Below are 12,200 nucleotides of genomic sequence, written 5' to 3' on the forward strand. Positions count from 1 at the left end.
TGGATCAGGCCAATGGCCCACCCAGTCCAACACTCTGTGTCACACTGCGGCAAAAAAACCCAAGTCCCATCAGGCAGTCCATTAGTGGGGCCAGGACACTAAAACCCTCCCACTGTGCCCCTCCCAAGGATCAAGAATACAGAGCATCCCTTGCCCCCTACATAGAGTTCCATCTATATCCTGTGGCCAACAGCCACTGATGAGCCTCTGCTCCATATGCTTATCCAATCCCCTGTTGAAGCTGGCTATGCTTTAGCCGCCACCACCTCCTGTGGCAGTGAATTCCGCACATTAATCACCCTTTGGGTGAAGAAGGACTTCCTTTTATCCTTTCTAACCCGACTGCTCAGCAATTTCATTGAGTGCCCATTGAGTGCCCATGAGCTCTTGTATTGTGAGAAAGGGAGAAAAGGACTTCTTTCTCTCTCTAGCCTCTCTCTAGCCTACATGGATAGATTTCAAGGCAGCTGGGAACAAATGCAGGCTATGAAGGGGCAGAATTATTGATTAGGGGGCAGCATTAGGCACCATATTCTTACCTGCTGAGACGTGGAATCACAAAGGCCAAGGTTTGCCACGTAACGACAAGATTCGCCATCTTTGTTCCGTTCGGCGAGGCCTGTCTGTTTGTGGACTGAAGGGGCTGACCGACTTGGGGGATAGCAAGCATAGCAGAGGGTCTGTTGTGTCTCTGAACGAGTCTCTGCCCACCAGGTGCGGGGACGGGCGACGTGGGCGTGGTCATCGTGGACCCCCAGGGCCGCCGCGACACCGTGGAGGTGGTCTTGGAAGACAAAGGGGATAGCATCTTCCGATGCACGTACCGGCCCGTCCTGGAGGGTCCCCACACCATCTACGTCACCTTCGCCGGAGCTCAGATCCCAAAAAGCCCTTTCACAGTCAACGTGGCGGAAGGTCAGTGCCTCTCCCGGTCCGTGTTCTGGGGGTCTCATCCTCTTCCCTCTCCTTCCTCGCCCTGTCCTGCCTCTTGCCTGCTGTTTTTTTTTCACTCCAACCCCTAAACTCCATTCTAATGATTTCCCAGCGCTAAACACGCAGAAGCCGTTAAAGGAGAGCCAGTTTGGTGTGGTTAAGTGTGCGGACTCTTATCCGGGAGAAAACAGGTTTCATTCCCCACTCCTCCACTTGCACCTGCTAGCAGGGCCTTGGGTCAGCCAGAGCTCTGGCAGAGGTTGTCCTTGAAAGGGCAGCTGCTGTGAGAGCCCTCTCCAGCCCCACCCACCTCACAGGGTGTCTGTTGTGGGGGAGGAAGGGAAAGGAGATTGTGAGCCGCTCTGAGACTCTTCGGAGTGGAGGGCGGGATATAAATCCAATATCTTCTTCTTCTTCTTCTAAAGTAATAATGAATCATTATCCTATGGCCTTGTGTGCAGTGTAGCCGGGAGATTCTAAAATTGCCTGGCAGCCTGTCGTTCTAGATCTGTTAGAGTTATGCGCCGCTAGTCGGCAAGCCAGACTTACTTGGGGGTCTGACGGAGCCCTGAGAGGACTGTGACTGACCCATGATCCCCCAGCTGGCTTCATATGGAGGAGTGCAGAATTCGAACCCGGTTCTCCAGATTAGAGTCTGCCGCGCTTAACCACTACACTGCGCTGGATCCCTGTAGGGTGCAGTTAGGGTGTTGTGATTAGCGAGCTGAGCTCTGGCTTCCAGTTTGGAGAGCCAGTTTGGTTAAGTGTACGGACTCTTGTCTGGGAGAACCGGGTTTGATTCCCCACTCCTCCGCTTGCAGCTGCTGGAATGGCCTTGGGTCAGCCAGAGCTCTCTTATCTGGGACAACCGGGTTTGATTCCCCACTCCTCCACTTTCAGCTGCAGGAATGGCCTTGGGTCAGCCATAGCTCTCTTATCTGGGAGAACCAGGTTTGATTCCTCACTCCTCCAATTGCAGCTGCTGGAATGGCCTTTGGTCAGCCATAGCTCTGGCAGAGGTTGTCCTTGAAAGGGCAGCTTCTGTCCGAGCTCTCTCAGCCCCACCCACCTCACAGGGAGAGGAAGGTAAAGGAGACTGTAGTCCACCAGTGGGGCCAGGACACTAGAAGCCAGTTTGGTGTAGTGGTTAAGTGTGAGGACTCTTATCTGGGAGAACTGGGTTTGATTCCCCACTCCTCCACTCACAGCTGCTGGAATGGCCTTGGGTCAGCCGTAGCTCTCTTATCTGGGAGAACCAGGTTTGATTCTCCACTCCTCCACTTGCAGCTGCTGGAATGGCCTTGGGTCAGCCAGAGCTCTCTTATCTGGGAGATCTGGGTTTGATTCCGCAGTCCTCCGTCTGCAGCCTTGGGTCAGCCATAACTCTGTTATCTGGGAGATCCAGGTTTGATTCCCCACTCCTCCATTTGCAGCTTCTGGAATGGCCTGGGGTCAGCCATAGCTCTCTCAGAGCTGTTCTCTCACGAGCAGTTTCTGTCAGAGCTCTCTCAGCCCCACCTATCTTACAGGGTGTCTGTTGCAGGGAGAGGAAAGGGAAGGAGATTGCAAGCAGCTCTGAGACTTCTTTGCGTAGCAAAGGGCAGGATATAAATCCAATCTCTTTGTCTTCTTCCAACCTGCCACTAGCAAAATGACTGGGAGGTCAGGGCACGCGATACGCAGATGGGCAAACCGAGGCAAAGGTCCGCTTTTCTTTTCCCAAGGCCGAGCTGCCTGCTCTCCAGGGAGGTTCCCAGCCAAAGCCCTGAACCCCCCTGCTTCTTCATCCCATCACCCCCCACTAACTCCTCCTCTCCTCTCTCCTCCGACGGCCCGCAGCGCTGCCTCCCCCTCCTCCACCCGGCGTCTCCCCCGTTCAGATCATCCCTCAGTCTGTCCGCACCCCGCCTGCCGACAAGGCCAAGAAAATCCCGCCCGCCACCCTGCCCAAGCCGCGTAAACCAAGTTAGTAGCCTGAGCCCGGCCCGGCCTTGACTCTGTGCTTCCTCGCCCTGGCATGACTGGAGCCGATGCGGGCATAGCATGGCATGGAAGAACCCCGGGGGGGCACCCCGCTTCCTTTCCGTTGGGGCGGTTCCTCGGCTGGCATTAGAAACAAGCCGTGAACTGAGGTTCAATCTTTTGGAAACTTGGAGGGTGTTTTGGAGAGAGGCACTGGATGCTATGCTGAAAATTTGGCGCCTCTACCCAAAAAAACAGCCGCCCCAGATACCCACGGATCAATTCTCCATGATTTTCTATGGGAATAAATCTCCATAGGAAATAATAGAGTTTCCAGAAGATATTTCCCTCTCCTCCCCCCCACCCCCGCTTTCTGACGACCCTGAAGTGGGGGGAGGCTCTCCAAACTGAGGGATCCCCTGGCCCCATCTGGGACAACCCTATATCTTCAGGACTTGGCAGGGCTTCCTAAGGCAAGAGCTGTTAGCAAAACTTCTACTTATGCCAAGTCCAGTTCAAGAAATAGCTGTGGACTTTGGGGGTGGAGCCAGGAGCGAGGTTGGGACAAGCATCATTGAACTTCAAAGGGAGTTCTGGCCATCACATTTAAAGGGACCGCCCAACTTTTAAATGCCTTCCTTCCATAGGAAATAATGAAGGATAGGGGCACCTTCTTTGGGGGCTCATAGACTTGGCCCCCCTGGCCCCATCTTTTTGAAACTTGGAGGGTATTTTGGGGAGCGTCACCAGATGCTATGCAGAAAATATGGCGCCTCTGTCTCAAAACACAGCCCCTCCCCCAGAGCCCCAGATAGCCACTGATCAATTCTCCATTATCCCCTATGGGAATCAGTCTCCTTAGGGAATAATGGAGTGCCCAGCAGTAATTTCCCTCCCCCCCTTGCCGCTTTCTGATGACCCTAAAGTGGGGGGAGGGCCTCCAAACTGGGGGATCCCAGCTACCCACCTTTCTAAAACCAAAATCAACGATTAAAGGTAATTGACGTCATCTTGGATTAATCTTTAACTAATCTTTAACTTTAATCTTTAACTAAGATTAATAGGCATAGACCTCCCCAGAAGGGTCTTTCATACCCTGAACAGAAAATCCTCCTTACTAGAGGGCAGCAGCTCTGTCTTCCAGCCAAACATTTAGATATATCCAAAAAGGAGTGGAAGAAATTCAAAGGATATATGGAGAAAGAGTGGAATGTAAAAAGACATGGGACAATTTTTTAGTATTAATGAGAAAAGAAAAGCATTGGACTTTTGATTGGTTAGTGGTACCTTATCACTGAATTTAAATTTATAACTTCAGGGAAGTCAAATATTGGAGGGAGGGGGGGTTGAAATATCATATGGGTTAGTATAGAAAAGAGACAATTAAATATTGCAACCATGTGTTATTAATAAATTGTTAAAACACAAACTGGGGGATCCCCTGCCCCTACCTGGGGATTGGCAACCCTATCTGAAGCCTCCATTTTCTCCAGGTGCGCTGATCTCTGTCATCTGGAGGTCAGTTGTAATTCCAGGAGAGACCCCCCCCCCCCGCAGGTTGGCAACCCTACAATGATTACACTGACCAAGCCAAAAAAAACATCTGGCAGATCAGATTTTGGAAGAGGAATGAAAGGAGAAATGGGGGGGGGGGTGTCCTCCTCCAGTGTGTGTGTAGGGCAATCCCCAGCACTTGATCTTCCTTGGCTTGCTTTTAGCAATTCTGCTTCCAGCGCGGCTTTGCGTGGCCCACGCCCTAATCCCGAAATCGCTTTATCCATCCTGCGTGATTCAAGAACCCTATTGACCCAGCATGCTTCACTCTGAGCCGCACTGCATTCAGAGAGTCGTAGTCTTTGCTGCGCTGCATTCTGGGAGATGTAGTCTTTGCCGCTTGTTCCGCTGTGGCTTTTGCGGTTCCGTCTCCCTGCTTTGACATCATCTCCTCTTTCCCACCTTCCCAGCCCCTCACCCTTTACAGCCACTCCAGCAATATGCCTCCCACTTCCCTCCTTCAAAACTGCCCCTTCAAATCTGCCTTTTTTTCTGTATGGGTCAGTTGCATTTCGATATATGCATCTTTGAAAGCTGCAGATGGACTAATCAATGCTGGAGATTGAACAGTGTTCCCTCTAAGCCTGGGGTGTCAAACTCATTTGTTATGAGGGACGGATCTGACATAAATGGGACCTCGTTGGGCCGGATCTTGTCGGGTTGGGCCAGGCCATGTGTGTACCTATTTAAGATTTGGTAGCAGAGAGATAAATTTTATAAAAAGCAGACAAACACACACAAACTTTATAAAGGACACAAACAAACACAATTAAAACATGCTTAAAACATTAGCACTTGGTCTTAAAGGTGCTTTCTTTGTATTTCTCCCATGGGAACCAAGGAACCGTGCAAAGGAAGCTCTGGCTCTTTTCTTCCTTCCCTAGGAGACTGGAGGTGGGGGAGCCTCAGCCAATCGAAGAAAGAGAGGCTGGACTCAGTAGCTCCGCTGTACAATAGAGAGAGCCTGGCAAAGCAAGCTATTCCTCCCCAAGGGAGGATCCTCAGCCAATGGAGAAAACAGAGGTTTTGCTCTGTAGCTCTGCTGTGCAACAGAGAGAGCCTGACAAAGCAAGCTATTCCTCCCCAAGGGAGGATCCTCAGCCAATAGAGAAAACAGAGGTTTTGCTCTGTAGCTCTGCTGTGCAATTTAGCAAGCCTGGGAAAGCAAACTGAACATAAGAACATAAGAGAAGCCATGCTGGATGAACATAAGAGAAGCCATGCCACACACACACACACACGCACACACGCACTGTGGCTAATAGCCACTGATGGACCTCTGCTCCATTTTTTTATCTAATCCCTGCTATGCAGAAAGAAGCAAGATACAGGGAGAAGGACACAGACAAAAAGGTGTGAGCCGGAGGCTAAAAATCTGTGAGCTAGCTCACACTCACTCAGCTTAGAGTGGGGGTGTCAAACATGCGGTTTGGGGGCCGAATCAGGCCCCCGGAGGGCTCCTAACAGGCCCCCGAGCGACTGGCTGTCATCTGTGGGTCAGCCATAGCCATCTGGGAGAACTGGGTTTGATTCCCCACTCCTCCACTTGCACCTGCTGGAATGGCTTTGGGTCAGCCATAGCTCTCTTATCTGGGAGAACGGGGTTTGATTCCCCACTCCTCCACTTGCAGCTTCTGGAATGGCCTTGGGTCAGCCAAAGCTCTGGCAGAGGTTGTCCTTGAAAGGGCAGCTTCTGGGAGAGCTCTCTCAGCCCCACCCACCTCACAGGGTATCTGTTGTGGGGGAGGAAGGGAAAGTAGATTGTAGGTCACTCTGAGACTCTGTCCTTGAAAGGGCAGCTGCTGTGAGAGCCCTCTCCAGCTCCACCTACCTCACAGGGTGACTGTTGTGGGGGAGGAAGGTAAAGGAGATTGTGAGCCGCTCTGAGACTCTTAAGTGGAGGGCGGAGTATAAATCCAATCTTGTCGTCTTCTTCTTCAGGTTACCTGAGCCATTTGTTTTTTTTTTTTAATAATAGATTTTATTTTATTGAATCCAATCCAATACAAAGGGAATACAGGGAACACAGGGGAAATAAATAACAGAAATATAAATCTAACATACAAGAATCCAATTTAAATTGTTGGATGCATACAACAATTTACAAAAACAATACATAATATGCTAGGTGTTAAGAATTAAGAAAAGGCCTGCAATTCATTCTGTTAGGCAAGAAGGAAATATTCCCAAAGAATTCCAAAACCGGGGCCCAAAGCAAAGCATAATCTGTAGCCAGATCAGTATCATTTCCAAAGAAAGGTTTATCCATTTTCTTACCCATTACATACTGGTCCCATAACTTATCATACCACAGTTCAGTCGTGGGGGTATGTGGACATATGAACATATGAAGCTGCCTTATACTGAATCAGACCTTTGGTCCATCAAAGTCAGTATTGTCTTCTCAGACTGGCAGCGGCTCTCCAGGGTCTCAAGCTGAGGTTTTTCACACCTATTTGCCTGGACCCTTTTTTGGAGATGCCGGGGATTGAACCTGGGACCTTCTGCTTCCCAAGCAGATGCTCTACCACTGAGCCAGCGTCCCTCCCCGATTCCCAAGATTTTTGTAATAGTCCCAAGTTTTTGTAATAGTCATACGAGCTATCGCCAACATCGTTGAGATTAAAAATTTCTGCTCTTTACTCACCGATCTATCAGGCCCTCTCACTATTTCCCCCCTGAGCACCAGGAAGACAGAACATCACTGCCCCAGATAGAGTGTTCCCTTTAGACCTTGTGGCAAACAGCCACCTAGAACATAAGAGAAGCCATGTCGCATCAGGCCAAGATATCAAGTAAAAGAAGTTTAAAATCGACTGGAATGGTTAGATCGAATATAAGTTTTATTTGCTCTGCCACTTTATTCCAAAAGTTTGACGCTGTTGGACATTCCCACCACATATGATACCACCTGTGAATTCAGGGGGACGTCTTTGTGAGTTTCCTGCATTGTACAGGGGGTTGGACTAGATGACCCCGGAGCTCCCTTCCAGCTCTAAGATTCTAGGATACCCATGGCCTTTTTTTTGAGCAAGAACGCACAGGAACGCAGTTCTGGCTGGCTTGGCATCAGGGGGTGTGGCCTGATATGCAAATTATTCACCCGCTAGGCTTTTTCTACACAAAAGCCCCGTGGGAAACAATGGTGACATCAGAGGGCCTGATATGCAAATGAGTTCCTGCTTGGCTTTTTCTACCAAACCCCCCCTGATGATACCACTTTAGTTTTACAATTCCTCCAACCATCTGGACTTGAGACCCCAGAGTTTTTCCTCATCATGACAGGGTCTAAATACCAAAGTGAATACATCTGAGCGCAAACGGATCCTCTTCTTTGCAAAACGCAGCCTGGAAACGCATCGGCTGTTAGCGGCGCTCTCTGCATGTCCTTTGCTTGCGTATCGGACCTGTGGAGCTTCTCTGAGCTGCCTGCCGGATCCTGACCTTGCCTGCGAGTGCTTGTTTGGGCCACATCCTACCCAGCTGACGTCGCGAGACTCCTGCGGCTTTGGGAAGAGCTGAGCACCAGCCTCCCAAAGAGGCCTGCCCCGTTCCAGCCTCCTCTTCTCCGGGCCTGAATGCCACCCCGAGTCTGAGAGGCAGGGTGCATGGGGAGCAACAAAACAGCGAGCGCGCCGTGCTGAACTCCTGGGCCGGGGCTAAACTCCGATCTTTTCTTCCCTTTGCAGCTTGCAACCCGAATGCCTGCCGGGCGATGGGGAGGGGGCTGCAACCCAAGGGGGTCCGCGTGAAGGAAGTGGCCGATTTCAAGGTCTACACGAAAGGAGCTGGCACCGGGGAGCTGAAAGTCACGCTCAAGGGGCCCAGTAAGTACCCCAGCCTCTCTTAGGGTGGCCAAGCACAATTCAAGGAACAGCAGGGGACTTTGGGGGTGGAGCTGGGAGACATTGGGGGTGGGGTCAGGAGCAAGCATGTGACAAGCACAATTGAACGCCAAAGAGAGTTCTGGCCATCAGATTTAGAGGGACTGCACACCAGTTTGGTGCAGCGGTGAAGTGCGCGGACTCTTTATCTGGAAGAACCGGGTTTGATTCCCCACCCCTCCGCTTGCAGCTGCTGGAATGGCCTTGGGTCAGCCAGAGCTCTCTTATCTGGGAGAACCGGGTTGGATTCCCCACTCCACCCCTTGCAGCTGCTGGAATGGCCTTGGGTCAGCCAGAGCTCTCTTAACTGGGAGAACCGGGTTGGATTCTCCACTCCTCCCCTTGCAGCTGCTGAAATGGCCTTGGGTCAGGCAGAGCTCTCTTACCTGGGAGAACCGGGTTGGATTCCCCACTCCTCCGCTTGCAGCTGCTGGAATGATCCTGGGTCAGCCAGAGCTCTCTTATCTTAGAGAACCGGGTTTGATTCCCCACTCCTCCACTTGCAGCTGCTGGAATGGCCTTGGGTCAGTCATAGCTCTCTTATCTGGAAGAACCGTGTTTGATTCCCCATTCCTTCACTTGCACCTGCTGAAATGGCCTTGGGTCAGCCAGAGCTCTCTTATCTGGGAGTACCAGATTTGATTCCCCACTCCTCCACTTGCAGCTGCTGGAATGGCCTTGGGTCAGCCAGAGCTCTCTTACCTTGGAGAATTGGGTTTGATTCCCCACTCCTCCACATGCAGCTGCTGGAATGGCCCTGGGTCAGCCATAGCTCTCGCAGGAGTTGTCCTTGAAAGGGCAGCTGCTTTGTGAGCCCTGTCAGCCTCACCCACCTCACAGGGTGCCTCTTGTGGGGAAGGGAGATAAAGGAGATTGTGAGCCGCTCTGAGACTATAAATGTACGATCTTCTTCTTGAGAACCAGTTTGGTGTAGTGGTTAAGTGTGCGGACTCTTATCTGGGAGAACCGGGTTTGATTCCCCACTCCTCCACTTGCAGCTGCTGGAATGGCCTTGGGTCAGCCAGAGCTCTCTTATCTGGAGAACCGGGTTTGATTCCCCACTCCTCCACTTGCAGCTGCTGGAATGGCCTTGGGTCAGCCAGAGCTCTCTTATCTGGGAGAACTGGGTTTGATTCCCCACTCCTCCACTTGCAGCTGCTGGCATGGCCTTGGGTTAGCCAGAGCTCTCTTATCTGGGAGAACCGGGTTTGATTCCCCACTCCTCCACTTGCAGCTGCTGGAATGGCCTTGGGTCAGCCAGAGCTCTCGCAGGAGTTGTCCTTGGAAGGGCAGCTGCTGTGAGAGCCCTCTCAGCCCCACCCACCTCACAGGGTGTCTGTTGTGGGGGAGGAAGGTAAAGGAGATTGTGAGCCGCTCTGAGTCTCTGATTTAGAGAAAAGGGCGGGGGTATAAATCTGCAGTCTTCGTCTTCTTCTTCTTTTCAGTGCCTACCCTCCATTTGGAAAGAAGGAAGGGTAGGGGCCCATTCTTTTGTGGTTCATAGATTTGGACCCCCTGGCCCAATCTTTTTGAAACGTGAAGGGGTGTCAGGGGTGCGTGGCATATGCAAATGAGTTATGTAACTAAGTTATGCTAAGGAGCCCCAGCACCTCTTTTCCTACTAAACGTCCCCTGCCCTGTTGAAATCCCTCCTGTGACCAAACCCCCCCTTTCCCTGGGCTCAACCCAATCTCCAGGAATTTTCCAACATTGAGCTGGGAATTCTTATTGAATAGCGACTGGGGTTCTGCGAATAGGAATGAGTGTTTTGCTGCCCTCTCTGCTCACCCTTCCTGCCTCTCCACCCTTTTCCTTACAGAAGGCACAGAGGAGCCAGTGAAGGTTCGGGACGTTGGCGATGGAGTGTACGAGTGTGACTATTACCCCATGGCGCCCGGGAAGTACGTGGTGTCCATCACATGGGGGGGCTACGCTATCCCAAGAAGGTAAGCCCATAGCTGTGTGTGGGGTGCAATTCTACACAGGCAGAAAAAGTGGCGTTGGTGGCAGAGTTTAACAAAAAAGCTTTTAAAAACATATATTCAGCATCTACTCCTTGTAAGAACGTAGAACGTAAGAGAAGCCATGTTGGATCAGGCCAGTGGTCCACCCAGTTCAATACTCTGTGTCACATAAGAACATAAGAGAAGCCATGCTGGATCAGGTGAATGGCCCATCCAGTCCAACACTCTGTGTCACATAAGAACATAAGAGAAGCCTTGTTGGATCAGGCCAGTGGCCCATCCAGTCCAACACTCTGTGTCACAGAAGAACATAAGAGAAGCCATGTTGGATCAGGCCAGTGGTCCACCCACTTCAATACTCTGTGTCACATAAGAAGAGAAGCCATGTTGGATCAGGCCAGTGGTCCACCCAGTCCAACACTCTGTGTCACATAAGAAGAGAAGCCCTGTTGGATCAGGCCAGTGGCCCCTTCAGTCCAACACTCTGTGTCACATAAGAACATAAGAGAAGCCCTGTTGGATCAGGCCAGTGGCCCCTTCAGTCCAACACTCTGTGTCACAGAAGAACATAAGAGAAGCCATGTTGGATCAGGCCAGTGGTCCACCCACTTCAATACTCTGTGTCACACAGTGGCTAAAACCTAAGGGCCATCAGAAGGTCCACCAGCAGGGCCAGAACTCCAGAAGCCCTCTCACTATTTCCCCCCAAGCACCAGGAAGACAGAACATCGCTGCCCCAGATAGAGTGTTCCCTTTAGACCTTGTGGCAAACAGCCACCTAGAACATAAGAGAAGTCATGTTGGATCAGCCCAGTGGCTCATCCAGTCCAACATTCTGTGTCACACAGTGGCCAAAACCCAGGTGCCATCAGGAGGTCCACCAGTGGGACTAGGACACTAGAAGCCCTCCCACTGTTGCCCCCCCCCCCGCAAGCACCAAGAATACAGAGCATCACTGCCCCAGGCAGAGAGTTCCAACAGTACCCTGTGGCTAATAGCCACTGATAGACCTCTGCTCCATATGCTTATCCATTCCCTCTTGAAGCTGTCTATACTTGTAGCCACCACCACCTCCTTTTGGCAGTGAATTCATCTGTTAATCACCCTTTGGGTGAAGAAGTTCTTCCTTTTATCCATTCTAACCCGACTGCTCAGCAATTTCATTGAATGCCCACGAGTTCTTGTATTGTGAGAAAGGGAGAAAAGGACTTCTTCCTCTACCTTCCCTATCCTGTGCATAATCTTGTAAACCTCTCTCATGTCACCCCGCAGTCGACGTTTCTTCAAGCTAAAGAGCCCCAAGCGTTTTAACCTTTCTTCATAGGGAAAGTGTTCCAATCCTTTCATCATTCTAGTTGCCCATTTCTGGACTTTCTCCAATGCTATAATATCCTTTTTGAGGTGCGGCGACCAGAACTGCACACAGTACTCCAAATGAGACTGCACCATTGATGTATACAGGGGCGTTATGATACTGGCTGATTTGTTTTCAGTTCCCTTCCTAATAATCCCCAGCATGGCGTTGGCCTTTTTTATCGCAGCCTCACACAGTCTCGACATTTTCAGTGAGTTAAAACAAATGCATGAACCGAAATGCTCACGCGGTCCTCGGTCGTCTCCTTCCTGTCTTCCAGCCCCTTTGAGGTGCAGGTGGGGCCGGAGGCCGGCCTGCAGAAGGTCAGGGCCTGGGGACCTGGCTTGGAGACTGGCATGGTGGGGAAGTCGGCCGACTTTGTCGTGGAGGCGATTGGCACAGAAGTGGGCACCCTGGGTAAGTGGGAGCTGCTGTGAGAATTCTGGGCTCAGAGGAGCCACCCCGGGCTAGGCTGGGGACGTGGGGGAGGGTAAGAATCATAGAATCAGAGAGTTGGAAGGGACCTCCAGGGTTATCTAGCCCAAGCGG

General features: G+C 51.3%; 1 protein-coding gene across 1 annotated transcript in view; it reads left to right on the plus strand.

Annotated features, from left to right (window-relative positions):
• The window catches only part of LOC132576669 (filamin-C), a 204,861-nt gene that overhangs the window by 4,534 nt on the left and 188,127 nt on the right, over positions 1-12,200 (plus strand). Inside the window, exons 3-7 of the mRNA XM_060246039.1 lie at positions 715-915; positions 2,773-2,898; positions 8,139-8,276; positions 10,153-10,279; positions 11,932-12,068. Of these exons, the coding sequence (XP_060102022.1) occupies positions 8,165-8,276; positions 10,153-10,279; positions 11,932-12,068 (376 nt within the window). The 5' untranslated portion in view covers positions 715-915; positions 2,773-2,898; positions 8,139-8,164. The remainder of the gene's footprint in view (positions 1-714; positions 916-2,772; positions 2,899-8,138; positions 8,277-10,152; positions 10,280-11,931; positions 12,069-12,200) is intronic.

This window comes from Heteronotia binoei, chromosome 8, assembly GCF_032191835.1.
Source record: "Heteronotia binoei isolate CCM8104 ecotype False Entrance Well chromosome 8, APGP_CSIRO_Hbin_v1, whole genome shotgun sequence".
Taxonomy (NCBI): Eukaryota; Metazoa; Chordata; class Lepidosauria; order Squamata; family Gekkonidae; genus Heteronotia; species Heteronotia binoei.